The 17635-nt window shown below is 35.8% G+C and overlaps 1 protein-coding gene across 1 annotated transcript in view; it reads left to right on the top strand.

The window, feature by feature from the left end:
- ADAMTS19 (ADAM metallopeptidase with thrombospondin type 1 motif 19) overlaps positions 1-17635 on the top strand; it is a gene marked incomplete at its 5' end in the record, with an annotated part of 160394 nt that overhangs the window by 24276 nt on the left and 118483 nt on the right. The window contains 3 exons of the mRNA XM_082784065.1: positions 8234-8399; positions 15415-15587; positions 17212-17295. Coding sequence (XP_082640191.1) covers positions 8234-8399; positions 15415-15587; positions 17212-17295 — 423 coding nt within the window. The remainder of the gene's footprint in view (positions 1-8233; positions 8400-15414; positions 15588-17211; positions 17296-17635) is intronic.

The following is a 17635-nucleotide window of genomic DNA, read 5'->3' as shown; positions in this document are numbered from 1 at the left end:
ACTGTCACTGTATCAAAGCAGACTGTTTTAAGGTCCCACTGAACATCTGAAAAACATGAATAAAAAACAACAGGTATTTCATATCCCTGTCAGTTTCGTAGTTGTGATCATATATCACACTGCCTCAAATGCCTGGTTTCCAAGGTATGTTACAGTTGTCACAACTCTCAAGTGACATTTAAGAAACTATTAACTTCAATGAATTGCAAGATCGCTATTAAATATTTGACAGCATTGACTCATTTCCAAAGCTACAAATCTGTTAGTTTCTTCAAGTTCTGGTTCACTTATGGACAGCAGTGGACAGCAGACAGCAGACCAGCTATGTCTGTAAGCATTTGCAGTGCAGGAATCACAAGAACAGCATTTGTATGGATGTGTTACTCATTATAAGGTAGGGGAAAGGATACTTTTAAAAATAAATCTCAAAATAAAGTGGATTCTGTAAGTCATTGAAAGTCAAATAACCTTCAGTAGTTAAGGATCTTAGTAGATCATTTTGCAGCTTTTTCTTAGTGTAATTTTTACTAATATTCTTAATTTTTTTTTGAGATCTTATTTACTGTGGTTGGAAAAAGAAAGCTAACTAGTTTTCTTTTATTATCTAGACATCCTTTCTCATACTCAAGAAGTTGAATCCTTCATGTGTGGCAAATGAGTCTTTTCTACTTTTAATCTTGGAAATGAACATATGTGAGGATGAGGAATTGATCTGTTTTCTTCTACTCCACCTAAAGTTTATGAGTACTGAAAAGCTACTGGTAGCTACTGGGTTTTGTGGAGGCTGTGAGTGTATAACATACATAATTGCTCTGTTCTTATATTCTTTCTTGTTATCTACTGTTCTGCATTGTCAGAGAGATGATACTTTACAGTATGGACCTTTATTCTGGCCTAGTCCAGTGGTTCATATGTGCTTAATATAGATGTTCTTAATATTGTCAGTCACCAATTTGTTCAGTGGTGTAAGTGATCAGTCAGTCTGGCAAAGTAGGGTGGGAACAACTTTGCTAGATGAAGGATTTTCCCGGAGAAATGGGATATCAAGATTTGGGAAGGGAAATTCTGAAAAATTATGCCTCTTATGTATTTTTGTTGAAAGACAGCCCTGTAAAAAAATATATATATTTGTAATATTCGAAAATATTTCAATTGTTTTCATCAGACAGTAAAGAAAGGGACAAGTGCTAAAATCTGCATTCTGTAAATCTAACACTTGAAATATAACATGACAGATCTCAAATGAGTTATAAAATAATTTATTGCACTTGAACAGCCTTACTAAAACATTTTTATTGTGGATGTAGTCAATGACTGTTTGTGGTTACTTCTTAACTGGACTGTACTTTGTTTAGGTATCATCCTGCATTGTGAGGACAGTTTAAAAATCATTGCAAATATTAGTATATTGTGAATTTAAGGCAGCATTTGTACTGAATACACAAGTAATTTCTAATAGTGTGTTTACAGAGGGAGACTTAGGTCTAAAAAAGGAAATATTTTATTTCTGGCTCAGAAACATGAAATTTGGAATCTGGCGGAAATGCCAGACATCTTAGGGTTTGGCTGGCAGTGAATTAATGGGAAAATGGAAGGTTTAGGGGGAACAACCACAAACTGTGTCTGGGTGGACCTGGCATCTATAGTTTCTTTATCCATTGGTCTCCTTTACTTCATTTTCTTTTCAACAAATGAGATTCTGTTAGATTGGTGGCCTTTCTGTGAGCAATTTACACTTCATTCTCCACTTTCTGCTTGCAAGATCTTGCTCAGCAGAGTAAAGTGATGTGAATAATAGCATCCATTGAAATGGGTGCTAACCCATCTCAATTTTGCGTGCTTCACTATTCCACAACTTCATTCATACCTATCAGAAATGAAGAAATTATTTTGCATGTGCAGTATCAGCTTGTGTCGATAAAAGTAGTCATCATCTTAAATATAATGAGAATGGAATCCTGTAGGGAGTGATTTTACCAAAGATTCGGGGTAATGTCTACTTAAAGTCCTCTGCTAGTTGTTTTATTTGCAAGAGTTAAAAAAACATGAAAAAAAAAATGTTTCTACAGACCTTAAATTTTGGGGCCAGTACTGAAAGCACGCTTTGATCTTAATAGTGTCTGCATAACAGTCTGACTTTTTTTCCCCTCTATCAGGGCTATAAGTTAGGACATTATGCATAAGTATATCTACTTACATAGTGCCCAATCCTAGCTTTAAAGGACAGAAAGAGTTGGTTTAAGTCTCAGTTCAGCACTGAAAGCCTATCAATAGAGATAATACTGCCCCTCCCCCTGGTCTTACTGCTTCTAATTCTGTGCAGCAGCTTGGAAGAAGCAGGTAGACAGAGAAAACGTCTAGGAAAAGTACAATGTGTATACTGTGCAAAGCCCGGAAATGCAGTTAATTGGAGACAGAAGTTGCTGGCACTTATGAATTGTTTCCTCAGCCTTCAGCAATGAAGGTACTTAAGGACGGAAAGCTGTAGCTTGTTTGAATAGCGAGAACATGCGAAGTGCTTACCCTGTTATTTGCAGTTTGAAAAGATGTTTGAGCTTGCTTTGTTGTGTGCTTTGCTGAGAGTTAGAGGCTTTTGTTTGTGCTGCGTTTCAGCTATAGTCAAATCCTGGTAGCATTGTTAGAATCATGATACTGATACTAGTCTTGAGTTTTAAAATCATGGAGGAAAACCTGCTTCAGACTGGACACCAATATGTAAATTAAAGATTTTGCCTCAGTACTAAAATCTTAAATTCTGAGACATTTTACTAAGAGTACAAAGCCTTAAATTACCACAATTTGTTTTAAAATTGGCAAATATTGAAATAGTAAATAAGAATAATCTTTTCCAATGTACACTGAAGAAAGTTTCATTTTTATACTATAGGTGGCATAAATTGAGTTCTGAGGAACTGATCCATCTCTCACATGAATATCTGAGTGCTGATGGTTTCAATATTGAAGACTTTCTCCATCTGATATGAATGAATATTTCCTAAGACAGTCTCGCTCTGTTCTTTAGGCAGCATGGTAAGGCTGTGAAGTGCAGCTTTTTACAGCTGGTCCTTGCACACTGCTTGCATCTGCTTCACAAGAGAACAGAGAGTGAACTGTAGGGAAGATTTTTATTGAGGTCAAGGCAATGTTATGCCCACTTTTTACTGATACCTAGTTTGAGATGCTTGTGGAATCAATAAAGAGGAAAAAAAGAAAAAGGTAGGAAAGGTGTAACACAGTAGGAGTCTTATTTCATATGAGAATTCAGAAATTTTGAATCTATTGCTTGTTTTGAAGAACATACCATTATTAGATACATATGTATAAATGCAAGCATATAGCTGATAGTAATAACCCACAGTAGGTAGGCAGATACATAAGTCTGTACTGCTTCATGCATTGTCCATGTGAGCAGTGTGGCAGGCTTATTTCAAGTTCTGTTCTAGTTCCATAGATTTGTGGGTTTGTTTGTTTGTTTGTTTTTATCATTATTTTAATGTCTGTACTGGGTGTCTGTACCCAGGTGCTGGCAGCAGGGGGCTAACACCTCTGTGACAATGTATGTAAGAATGGGTAAAACATGTGAGGAGGGAAGGAAAAAAATGTGAGAAACATCCATGAAGAGAGCAAAGCCAGAGAACTATGGGGAGGAGGAGGAGGTTCTCCAGGTACTGGAGCAGAGATCTCCCTGCTGCCAGTGGAGAAGACCATGCTGGAGCAGATATTCAAACTGCTGCCCATGGAGGACTCTAGGCCTCCACAGGTGGATCTGCCCTGAAGGAGACTGCAACCTCTGGAGAGCCCCTGCAGGAGCTCCTGAGCGTCTGCAGCCCATGGGGGCAACCCACACCAAATCAGAGGTAAAATCTGAGAAAGAGGGAGCAGCAGAGAGCATGCTGACCATACTCATCATCCTCCCCTGCTCCACTTATGGTGTGAAAGGCGGTGTTTTAATTTATCTTCATTTCTTACTATCCAAATGAGAGAGAGCAGCTAGGTGGGTGTTTGGCAGGTGGCTAAGGTCAGCCCACCTGGTGCGTTTCTTGCGGAGTGAAGCATTTTCCTTTGATATGCCAAGAAACTGGGTTAAAAACTACTACTACTTAAGAGACTAATGCTAAATTGTGGACCACTGAGAAATCATCCTTCAGAGCCTGTAATCTGCATTCTTAAAAAAAAAAAAAAAAAAATTGGATATTTCTGCCATTTCTTTGAAGTCTGTGTCATGATGTCTTCATTTATTATTACATTTCACCGAACCTCTGTGTAGAAAATGCAACATATTGGCAAGATGCTTTCATAAATATTTTCTGGTAGCTAAAGTCTTCTTTTTGACAGTATTATCTGTGCCCTAAATCTTCTCTGGGATGTTAAACTAACCTAGGATATTAAAATGGGAACCACTTAATCTCTGGGTGTAATACACATTCGAGAATATTTTTCTGTTACTCCATTTTTTGTGATAATGATAGCAAAGAAAAAAAAATCCCTTTATCTAACTTTGCAGTTCTTAGGAAAGAATATTCATTTTTATTACTTTCCTTCACTGCATAGTTGTGTAAATTCTGCAAGAAACAGCATCATGTTCAAAATCTGAGTTGTTCCAATTTGGAGTGATAATAAGCTGCTACTCTGAATTGTTTTGCAAGGAACGAATTAAAATGTAGGAATTGAAGTTACTTCCTAATCAAGAAATTTCTTGGCTTATGCCCAGTATCTGATGACTATATGCATAGGTGTTCTTCACAGATTAATTTAAATTTAATGTTTGTGTATCTTTTCATAGCAATATAATTTTATTAGAAACAGTAATATTACTTGAGGTTTTCACAGGTACTTGACAGAAAGTAATATCCTAATGTATACTCCAAACAGGAAAAAATAATAGGCCATAGTTTTAGAAAAGGAATGCTGGAAAGAAAAAGGTAGCATGAGTGTTATAACACAGATATTTGAAGTAATGTGCCATAATAGTTTCTGGTATGGTATCTTTCACCAGTTAGAGTTGCCCAGAACATGCAGATTTTTTCTTTCTTCATCTCTGATCTGTTTGATCCAGTCGGATGTAAAATAACAGTTTTCTTACTTAAGAAATCTAACCCGCCTACTGTTTTTGTGAGTATTGACATGTTTAGATGTCAGCTCTTCTTGTGTTAGATAAAAGCAAACATTTGGTCTTCTTTCAGGACTAGTGTTCTTAATTGGCTTTTTGCATCAGTTTATTTTAAGAAAGTTAATAGTCCTTATATGTGAATGTATGTTATAGAAAACTTTTATTTATGAGGGCAAATGTCCACTCTAAAATACATGTGGTTGATGTGTGTCCATTTCATACTGTGCATACTTAGTTCCATATAATACTTTGCATGCTCATTTAATAAAGTCTGCTCTATAGTTTTAAGCTCACACTATGTTGTGTAGATTGGTTAAGATGCAGGACAAGTACCCAGTTCATTCTTTCTTAGGAGGTTTGAAGAATTTTTTGCCAAATGATGTTGTCCTGGGCATAAGCTCCACTGAGATGTATTTAAGTTTTGTCTTACTTAGGTTAGAAACTTGAAAATGCAGACATAAATGAATGCAGTGGGAAAAATATACATGGTATGTTATTTTTGCATGAGGTAAGTCCACCATCCCAATAAGCTTTTCAGTTGCAGCTACAAGCACTGTTAGCTATTCAGTTGATATTGGTGAAAAGGATCAGTTCCTCAGAACTCACTTACCAAAAGCTACCTGGTGCTAGCCCAGTTGCACATTATTTCATGCATTTGTTTAGTCTTTGTTTCATTACACATCTTCATGACAAAGGGGTTTTGCCATTTTGACTGAAGTCTGTATTTAGTCCTAGTATCCAGTTGGCATCCGATATCTGAAAAAACTTTCAAAGTGTGGTGCTTGAATGCCTGGTTTTGTATTTCTCTACTTTCTGTGTTCAGTTTTATAGTAGAAGATACTCTTAATTCCACTTGCAATGATTATGAAAAGTTAGGAGCATTATTACGAGGATAGGGATTCAACTTCTCTTTATTAAATATGAAATTGTTCAAGAGGTGGAGGAATAGTGATGTGTTTTTGAAAGTAGTCACAATGATCACAAACATATTTGGTTACTCAGATTTATTTGACAACTACCCATTTGAATATATATAACTGAAGTTAGTTTTATTCAATAAACTTTACATCAATTTTCAGTTCTTTAACTTATGGCCGAGGACACTGAGTATAATTTTTGGAGTTCTGTACTGATGGACTAATGTTCAGTTGATGTAAGGAGCTGAAAACCAATATAAAATGTCAGTGATCTTGGCACAGATTCTCAATATGTCTAGATGGCAATCTGAAGAACAGCATCTTAAAGCTGTATTTTCATTTCACAGCAAAGGGAATGAAGACAGAAAAAATATGCTGGATGTCTTATGATTCAATCTTTTTTGAAGATTAGAGGGCTATGGCCTTTTGTGTAGGTACATGAGTCAAAAATACATATCTGTCCTAAATCCAGAAATTATCAGCATATTTCAGATTTTACTAGCATAAATAGTGATTTATACAAACAAACAAACAAAAGATGCCCGAGTAAAATTCAGGGTTAGATATAAAAATCAAATGAAAGTATTTTATGCAGTTTACAGGTATTTGAGAATTATACTTTTAAATGATACTTCATTTAACTTTACTATTTATAGTTAAATATTAGCTTAGCTAATTGTTACATCAAGGTAAACTTATAGAGGTAACATTATGCTCCACATAACAGATGAGTGCCATCTGGTAGGTGTACAGAAAGTACCTAATAGTATGAACATAGCTGACCTTCTGTGTAACATCCAAAGTTTGTGGTAAAGGTAAACTGACCTAAAAAGTACATGCAAGAAGAAAACAAAACAGACAAACTTACTCAGCTACTTTTAAGTTTGTGTACAATGTTAATGATGAACTTCCAACAGCTGTTCAGGATTCTACAGCTAGTGTGTCTGACTGAAAAATTAAAAACCTGTACTTGCTTTTATTTAATGTGAAAGTGAAGAGAGATTTTTTGTTTTCTTGTGTTTGTTCTTAAAGTAAACACTGGTTTGAAGGAAGTCATAATTTGTAAGACATATAAAATTTCATTTTATTTTCTTACTTTGATCAGAATTTCTTTTTGATTTATCTGAATGTCAGGCAGAATATCCAACATGATAATGATGTCTACATAATTCCAGAAGAGACAAACTTATTTTTTATTTCTGTCTATTTGTACTACATGGAAATATACAGAAGAGTTCTTCGATTCTTTTAGCCATATATACAGTTTTTTATTTTTGTAGTAAGACTGTTTAATACATTTTTTTAGTTTAGAGAATGGTAAATTCCACTGTCAGTCTTACTGATCGTGTATTCAAGGGGAAAAAGAAAAGATGAGCACTGAGCATTAGTGACTCTGTTAGGAACCTGTGTGTTTTGGGACTTTAGTAGTTTAAGCTGAGTTAGAGTTGGATGGTATTTATATAAGTAAGTTTTTGTTTGTTTGTTTATTTTAACTTTGACCAAACTCTTGTCATACATGTATTAGGTGTGCATGTAGTATGTTAGATTTTTGTGTCTGTTTTTGTGCATAAACACGGTGGGGAAAAAAAAGCTAACCATTTAAATGGCTATAATAGAAAGTTTTTCTGTTTTAGCTGCTGGTAACCTGGGAGGAATTGCTGTCTGTTTGCTTATTTATTTACCTACTTACTTAAGTTAAAAATGTGCAAAAGGAGTCATTAGTTTTTTCAAGCTTCATAAATGTTCAGGATGTATTCTTACTGCCTAAATTATTCTTGCTTTTTCATTAAATACAATTATCAAAAAATTTGACAATACATTGAGTTATAGAGCTAGTGTATAGACTTTTCTGTACATGCTGTACATATTTAAATGACCCTGTGAGTCTCCCAAAGCAAGCTTTTAACATTCCAGATCTTTTACTGAGCATCTGCTACTGGCATGTAGCCACCCACCCACACATTTCATTGAAATAAATGAAATTTATGCAACTGAAGTAAAAGGACTTGTAAAATATGAAGGTAGTCACCTTGCTAGTAAGGTTACTAAAACAAAGGGTTTTCTTAAATGGAGCTTTGTGTGTGTGTGTGCATGTGTATTTTTGGTGTGTGTGTGGTGTGTGTATTTTACTTCTGCAGAACTGTGTGCACAATTATATAGTTTATTTAATTCTTATCTTATGTGTTCCTTTTGTTTTCCTTTGCAGATGGGGTTTATACAGATTAATGAGGACTTCATATTTATTGAGCCACTCAATCGCACTTTGGCTGTGACAGGTCATGCACACAGGGTGTACAGACGAAAAAGGTCCATAGAGGAGAAAATAACTGAAAAGCCAGCTTCTCAGAATCAGTACTGTGGTGTTGTTACAGGTAATATACAAATCTCACTGAACAGACTTAATGTAGTAGACATATTCTAAGATATGTAGATAATAGTTAAAGGCAACAAAACCAACAAAAGCATATCTGATTATTCTTGTAGTAGTTACTTATGATGGACTTCAGGATGGCATGCTAAGGATGCAGTTTCACCCCTCAGAAGAGGGAACTGTTAGTTAGTACTGCTTCTTAAATGACTGATTATATTTGAAAGTAGAAACATTTTGGCCATTTTTAATTTCAATTACAACCTATTTCTTTGTCCTCTCTATTGTCTTGGTAGTTGCTGTTTTGCTTGCTATGTGCAGTGCTTGTACTCAATTTTCAGTTTTAAAACATGAGCAAAGTTCATTCCAGTTTCAGTTGTTAATGTTTTGAACTTCCAAATAAGTTTGACACTGAATGTAAATGATCTTTATAACACTGTTCTTGTTTTACGATTGCCACTTAAAATAACTCTGTGATACAACCTTAATGGAGGGTAGAAACAGTTTTTCAAGTAGAAGGGTTTCAACCAAGTTTGGTGCATAGGTAGTTATGTTCACTGGGGAGGAAAAAAAAGCCTTTTGTGAAAGATGATACTCTGTTGTTCTTGTTTCATCATCAGTTTCTTTTCTTCAAAGGAGAGTGGACATCTTAGCCTTTTAGATATCCTCAGCATGAGCTGAGGATATTTTTAATGCTGTTGTGTGAAATTAGTTTTGTTTGTTTGTTTGTTTGTTTGTTTTTTCTTTCATGTCTCCTAACCTTGTAAAAGAAAAATATTGAGAAATGGTAGAGAAATAGCAGAGGAGCCTTGTATGGCTAGAGAGCTGGAATCTATGTCATTTGGGGTGAGGTAGTAGGAAATTTCTTCCCTTCAAATTTGTTCTTCCAAACTGGTGAAGAAAGAAGGGTGGATTAAAGTACAGTTTTCAGGTGCTGATAGTGTCTGTACAGAGAATTAGAGCCAGACTTTCCTTAGAGATGTGCTATGACAGGATGAAAGACAACAGTTCTAAGTACCATTCTGGGCAATTTCAGTTGGACACATGGAAGAAAATCCTCATCAGGCAATGCCTTGAGAGTCCATGGAGTCTGCATCCTCAGTGATTTATAAAATGTTGCTTGAAATATCTCATAAAAGACCTTGGAGCCAGGGGTTGACATAGCTCTGGATATCCCTTCCAGCCTAAACTATTATTTAGCTGTGTGGTTCCTCGTGAACATTTCTAGCACACTGTCTGTTTTATATGGTTACAGAGTAGACTTGACAGGTTTTTTTTGTTGTTGTTGTTTGTTTGTTTTTTACATTCTGGAATTACTGTATTTTATAATTATGCTTCCATTCAAAGGTTGAAATAAAAAATGAATTGGCAAAGCAAGGCTTTTGTTGTTGTTATTAAGAGGAACTAAGTAAATGCCATGTAACTTACTCCACCAGGCTCTGTATTTCTCTTACTGACATTGTATTACATTACCACTGCTTATCTAAAAGCAAAATTTTCTATATTAAGAAAAGTTGTCACTACATAATGTAAAGCTGGTTATTCTTATGATATTCTTATGATCATTGTTAGTGCTAAGTGAATTAGAGCACGTGTGCCTGCATGTGTTTGAGAGTGAGAGAAACAGAGAAAATGAAAAGTGTGCATGTGTGTGCACATGCAGGTAGGGAAGGGGAGAGAGGCATCTCATAAACAGCAATCCGTGATATGTATGGAAATGAATAAAGTGCAGACTCCTCTGTAAGGAAATTATTTTTCTGTCATGTTCATTACCAGTCATCCTTTCACTTTCTCTTGTGCTCTAAAATGGAAAAGTCAGCTTACTCTGTTGTGATAATCTTATGCCCAAGGCTCTGACTTGGTGCAAATAGTCTGTCAACAGAGATTCAAATATTTTTTTTTGAAATAAGTTTCATTATCTTTATTACTAGCATGTAATTTCAAGATAACTTAAGCTGTGCATAACTGATTAGCATCTGCTGGTGTAATCTTTTCGCTAGGGGGTTTTAAATGTCTGCAGTTTCTATCTGGTTCTGTTGCACTAGCAGTACTAGTCTCACTGTGCTATTACAGGTTATTTTACTTATTGGAGCTGCAGTAAGTTATATTGATAAAAGTGCTGTCTATGCCAGGAGCAGTTTGGTGGTGTGATATTCCTTAGCAAATATCACCAGAAAATTCATGCTACGGGTACAGCCATAAAGGTGAATCCTAGCAATAAAAAAAAAAAAAAAAAAAAAAAAAAAAAAAAAAAAAAAAAAGAGAGAGAGAGAGCTTTTACAGCAATATTAGAGAACTTTAAGTCAAATCCTAAACTAAGTAGATTAATAAGACAGATAAAACAGCTGAAATACTGGGCACACTGATATGCACTGATATGCTTAGGTTTCATGCAGCTGTCCTGTGTAGAGTTGTAGCTGTGTGACACAGTCTAAATGTTTTCTTGGCAGTCTGGCAACTTCTCAGCAGTATGGATCTGTCTGACAGCAGGATCTCCTGCTTCTATGGTATTTGTGTCAGAATAGGTGTCCTGGAACAGGTATTTCTGCTGCTGGTTTTGAGCCAAATTGATCTCAAAGACTGGCTACATATCAAGCAAATATATATTGCCAATGATGAATTGTAATTATTAAAAGGAATGAATGTCAGTACTGGAGGTGTTGAAAGATAACTACTGGATATAATGGCTTTTCATGCAGAACTAAAGGAGGCAATCAAAGAAGGTATTGTGTGTTGTCTGTAGCTGTTGCAGGCTGGATTGAAAGATGCTGCACAAGGGAACTTGTTTGGGGAGAACAAAGAACTTGTTTTTGTGAATGGGGTGGGTTTTTTTCTTACTTGCTGGGGGAGGGAGATAATCATGCTGATGGAAACATATGCTTTCTGGATTTGTGGGAATGTGTTGAATATCCTTTCATTGCATGAGTGTATGATTTATTTACGTATGTGAGCCAGTTGCATATACACAGACCTGACACTCCACACCTTCTGTACCACATGGCCCATTTAAAATCAAACTAGATTAGAAGTGTGTTACAGAGAAATCAGAAAAGAAGCAGTTACTATTAGAGCAAAGGTCTACATTGAAAAACTAAGCTCTTTTCCTTCTGCTTAATATGAAGCACTTGTTGCAGCCTGAAGTTGATTTTAGAGTTTACCGAGGTCATGGCACATGCATAAGGCACTCAGGGGTCACGGGTCGAGGGGAGAGATAATCTTCTAAAATGTTCATTCCTTTTCACACAGACTAATGAATGAGCATGCTGGCATTGAATATTGAATATTGTATCTCTTCTGTGTTTTAGAGACTGGAAGCCACTTCTTTTACATTGCTGACAATCAGCAATATGCTGTTTTTCTGAGTTATGAGTAGACTGTGCACTTGGAGCGATGCTATTTTTGCAGAAAAAAAAATATCCAAGTTGAAACTGGATCAAAGGCAGAAGTTTGACTTTATGGGATGAAGACTGGGCTGTTAGCTGGGAAAGCTATGTTAGTTCTTACTCTAAATGCAGTTTTTATCTGATAATCATGAAATTATGCATAAATAATCTTGATCATAGGGTCTAGAGTTTTGAGATTGCACTAGAAGAGAGTGGTGCTGCTTGAGGTGTTGATTCTCATTCCTTTGGTCAGAAGCAAGTTGTCTTTCTGCATTAAGACTTCTAAATCCATGTTGAAACTAAAACAGAGTTATGGTCAGCTGTGTGTATGGCTTCATAAGCTCTTTGATATTCAGCCAGAGTGCTATTCACCATACTGCAATTTCTGTATGACTAGTGTACTCATCTTCTTTTCCTGGGAAATACAAAGCATAGGGAGGGATGGTGGTGGGCCCTCTGGTCTGGGCAAGAAGTGGGTGTACACAGAGAAAGCTCCTGTGCATGAAGGCTGGCAAGTGTCCAGGAGTCTTGTAGTCCTAGCTTTTTCATGATGTTGACTCAGGTATTTTACACAATCTGGTGCTACAGTGGCTCAATATTCAGTCCTTTTTATTATTCTTTTTTTTGTGGGGGGGTGGGGAAGGAGGAATTTTTTAGCTTTGTTAATGTGTGTTGTTATTTTTGGTTTATAGCCTATTGAATGTCAAATATACTTGCAAATTTTTCTAGCTTTCTTGCTAGAGCACTAGTACTGGAGTATTTCTAGATTTCTTTCAATCACAAATAGTGAGTTTAAGTAATGCATTGGTATGAAATCTTCATGTTTTTTTACTGTTGTAGCAAAAATCAAAGTCTTAATGCACAGAACATTCCTGTAGAATTTTTGCCAGGGTAAGTTTTGAGCTGAATTATACATCTTTAATTTGAAGTAGCATTTTTTTTTTCAGTTAATCTGACTTTTATTTTGTTGGTACAGACATTATTGATACAGGTATTTTTTAGAGGAGTTATTGTTTCTTATTTACTATACCTTCAATAATGAGCAGTTCTTTGCAATTTTTACTTGTTTATGAATGTATGAAAAATCAAGTGTTTTTGCCTAATGCCTGTTTTGCCTGCATATGACAGCAATCACAGTAGTCGTTTGAACGCAACTGCTGCCAAAATTACCAATTATATTTATCTAAAGGTCTGGGGGAAGAGCTAAAATTTTCAGATAAATGAGATCTCACATGATTGGGAATTCTGCCAGCAATTTGGAAAAGGTTGACTGGCCAAGAACAGATTGTCCTTTGGTTTGTTAACCCGGCAGATATCTGAGACAAATGAGGGGCACTGCCCCTTGCAGCCAGCTTGTCTGTGGAGCTGAACAGTCTTCTCATCCACTACAATCCTGAAGAGGATTCAACAGTTTCTGGGGCTGTGTTGACCTTAGTATTTAGCACAATGCTGTATTAAATAGTGGGCTGCTCACTGTCAGTTCTGAACAAGTAGATCTCTAGCTAAAACTTTAAAAAAGTAAGTTAACGAACTTCTCAGAACAGCCATGTTGATATTAAAACTTTTCAACCAATAGTTAGTGAGAAAAAAGTGAACAATGAATAAACTATGTGGTTGGAAACTGTACAGGAATCAATCACTGCTCCTTGGAGGAAATCGGGATTGACCAGATGCCTCAAGAGAGATCTTCTCTAACTCAAATGAGTTTACTGTTTAAATATAGAGCTATAGCCTATTCCTGAAGCATTAAAGGTTTGTGTGATAGGTTGGTTATATAGCTTATAGGGTGTGTTTTCTTGGTGCAAATCCTGACACTGTAGTTTCATTAAAAACAATTCTCCAAAGAGCGACAAAAGCATATATAATGTTTTATAAACTAGGCTACAAATACAGTTATCAAACATAAGAAAAGTTTGGGGCTAGCTGTACATATGAGGTTAAACAAATGTTTGAAGTATCAAAATGAGAGAGGCTAAAATTAATATTAGTTTATGAATGTATCTGTTTCTACTTAGGAAATCAAACATCAAATATTTTATTTATTTCTGAAGATTATATGGAGATTTTCATATAAAAAATAATATTGTATGCTTATCTGTGTTTGCAAATCTTACATTGTCACTAGTTGTACAGCAGTCTTTTTAAAATGTAATAGGCTGGCCTAAATCACTCTCGTACACAACTCTCAATAAATGACTACAGAAGATTTCTGAAACATTGATTCTTAGTACATACAGTATAAGTACTATAGTACTTTTATTATACTATTTACATGCAAAAGTATATATATGTTATATTTAAAATTAATCTATGCTATACATATATGTTTATGTTAAATCATGGGTCCTTCTTACACAGATACTTTATATTTTAAAGTCAGTTTGTACTTTAAGTTATTTTTAAGGTGATTTTTCAGCACTTTCCTGAAAAATGACTTGTTTTTTGAGAATATTCTTGTGTTATAAAGTGAACTGAAGGAACTTTGCTATTAAAGATGAGACTGATTAATTGCAAAACATTTCCTTAGAATTTCTGCATATTTGATTGTTTCCAGAACATGTGTTTATAATTGTCATCTTGAGCATCACTTTTCTTGTAAACAGAGAGACCAATATTCCATTGTAGAAGCTGGAAAAAATTTCATTTAATTTCAGTGACTTCAATGAGATCAGTCCACAAAGTTTTATGTCTTCTGAGAGGATCTACCAGATTTTGACTGTTACCACAAGGGTTTTCATTTTATATTTTGTTTTTGGATGAAATTAATTTCAAAAGCATTGCTAACTGTTGTATGCATATCAGACCACTTTCTGGTTCAAAATGTTTCTGAGTAAATAGTTTTTACTTTTTCCATAGGTATTAAATTAACAATGGGGATGTTGTCTTTTTTTTTTTTTTTTTAGATAAAATTTAAAATTAACAAAAGCAGCAACTTCTGTCTTGCTGTAAATGTACTGTGTTTAAGATTTGGAGATTTCTGCAGGTTTAGAAGAAACCTGGATTTTGTTTTGTTATTTTGTATTAGCTGTTTATAGCAACACTGACTTTGTATCAGTATGTTAATCCTGTAACTGAAATGACACTTTTTTTTTTCTGACAAACTTGTAGCCTACATATTCTTTATATGATTCACTAGAAAGTTCTTTCATCTTTACAAAACAGTGAAATGTATATTTTCTTTATACTATTTTTGTACCAAATCTGTATTTGTCATCTATTACACTAAGATACATCAATTGCATGAAAATACTGTCTCTGATTTATGGAAATGAGCAGATAGTAATTCTTCGGTCTCAGTGAGACTACTTTTCTGCTAAACCTAATAGTAATGTAGCTTTCTCTCACAAACCATCTAGGAGGCATTTACTAGTTTATAAACGTGATAGGTGAAAGGATGCAAAGAATCTGCCTGATTTTATTTGAGCAGGGTGGTTGAGCCTGATTCTCTGGTGTGAACTAACATTCATATGTAGATCAGGCCTTCAGTCTGAGCCTAATTGCATTGGCAGTGCTAAATAAGCATGTATTACATTCCACACAGTCACAGTGATGTCCTAATCACAGGTAGCAAATCCTAAAAGTACCATAGAAGTACTTTGAAGGGTGAATTCATCAAGAAATATTTTTATGTTGCAGATAAAAGAAAATCCAAGAATCAGAAAGTGTCAGAAAGTGGAAGAGGAAAACGATACTCTTACAAATTACCTCAGGAGTACAACATAGAAACTGTTGTGGTGGCAGATCCAGCTATGGTTTCGTATCATGGAACAGATGCTGCCAGAAGGTTTATTCTAACCATCTTAAACATGGTAGGAAGTTTAAAATTAATTTTGGTGTTTTCCCAAACATACATACATGCATAGTGCATAGGCTAGTGCATACCTAGTGGTCTGATTTCATTGCTCTTTTTAATTATTCTGACTGAGCACCTATAAAGGGGCAGTCAGTACATGGCCATGGCAGTCAAGATTTAATCCATGTGTTTTGCAGTAAAAAACCATGATGCTTCAGACTTGTCTGTACCATGTGGTTTTATATCATCATTAGTGTGGCCAGAAAATGGGAGCTGACCGAGGTGATTTTTTGGTTAGAAGTACACTGTGTTATTGGAAAAGTTGGTGTATCGAATGATTTCTCATATTCTATGCTTGCTATGGAAAAAAAAAAACACACAACATTTAGGACTGTGTGAATGAAACAGTGCATGAAAAAGAAAAGAAAAGGGTAATGCATTACATCCCCTCCCAGCTATAACTTCATTGCACTCATTTGGTGCTTAAAACAGTGAAAACTAGCATCTGTAATGTACAAGGAAAGATTATCCTGAAAAAGTAGAGTAAACTGAAATAAAAATAAAAACTTCAACTATTCTCCCTGAAGAGAAGTCTTATGGCCATGATCCTACACTTAAATGAATAGGAATTTTCCTATGAACAGTGTACTCTTAGAATCATAGAATCATTAAGGTTGGAAAAGAGCTCCAAGATCTGGTCCAACCATACCCCTACCACCAATATTACCCACTAAACTTACCCAGTAAGCTTTCCTGAAATACCCTCAGGGATGGTGACTCCACCACCTCCCTGGGCAGCCCATTCCAATGCCTGACTGCTCTTTCTGAGAATTTTCTCCTAATTTCCAACCTAAACCTCCCCTGGTGAAGCTTGAGGCCATTCCCTCTAGTCATATCAGTATTTATCTGCAAGAAGAGGCCAACCCCCTGCTCCCCACACCTTCCTTTCAGGTAGCTGTAGAGAGAAATAAGGTCTCCCCTGAGCCTCCTCTTCTCCAGACTAAACAACCCCAGTTCCCTCAGCTGCTCCTCATAGGAATTGTGTTCCAGGACCTTCACCAGCTTCGTAGCCCCTCTGGACAGGTTCTAGGGCCTCAATGTCCTTCTTATAGTGAGGGGCCCAAAACTGCACACAGTACTCAAGGTGTAGCCTCACCAGAGCAGAGTAAAGGGGGATGGCTACACGATTTCTGATACAAACCAGGATGCTGTTGGCCTTCTCGGCCACATGGACACGCTGCTGGCTCATGTGCAGGCACCCCCAGATCCTTTTCCTCTGCACAGCTTTTGAGCCACTCTGCCCCAAGCCTGTAGCATTGCGTGGGGTTGTTGTGACCAAAGTGCAGGATGCTGCACTTAGCCCTGTTGAATCTCATGCTTAAGTGTTTGGAGAACTGGATAAACTTTAAAAAGTGGCTATGACCTTTTTGGGGAAAAATCTTTTCTGTGTTCCCAGAAAAAACACCACCTACGCTCTACTTTCCTTTCAAAAGACCAACACACGATATATTAATGCTTTGTAGTCATTTTAAAGCAGTCACACTAAAATATTTGAATTTTACAACTTCTTTGAGTTCTGATATTTTTAGACTACAGTGCAATAAAAGCACCTGGTTTTATTTACTGTTTTTTTATCTTAGGTTTTTAACCTTTTCCAGCACAAGAGCCTTGGATTGCAAGTGAATCTTCGGGTTACTAAGCTTGTCCTCCTTCATGAAACTCCGGTAAGTATGCATTATCTTTGTGTTAGTCTGTAGAAGGTAATGATACTTTAACTTTTTGCTCTGTGAAGTCTAGCAATATTCACTCACTTCAATGACTGACAGATTTTCTCAGTTTGCTTTTACATTTTTATTTATGTAATTATTTACAGTGCTGGGCAGCCCCAGTAAAGATCATGTTTCCTAATCTATGTGCTGTACATATTGAAACTTTTCTGTGCTTGCAGCTGAAAGTCAGTTAAAAAAAAATCATATGAAAATTGGCTATATATTTACAAAATTTATGTTCTACTTTTTTCAAATTCATGTAATTCAATGCAAAAAAAAAATCTTTAACCGGGTG

This window comes from Aythya marila (genome assembly GCF_965140915.1).
Source record: "Aythya marila genome assembly, chromosome: Z".
NCBI lineage: Eukaryota > Metazoa > Chordata > Aves > Anseriformes > Anatidae > Aythya > Aythya marila.
Note: the sequence above shows the minus strand (reverse complement) of the source record. Positions and strands in the feature narration are given on the sequence as shown.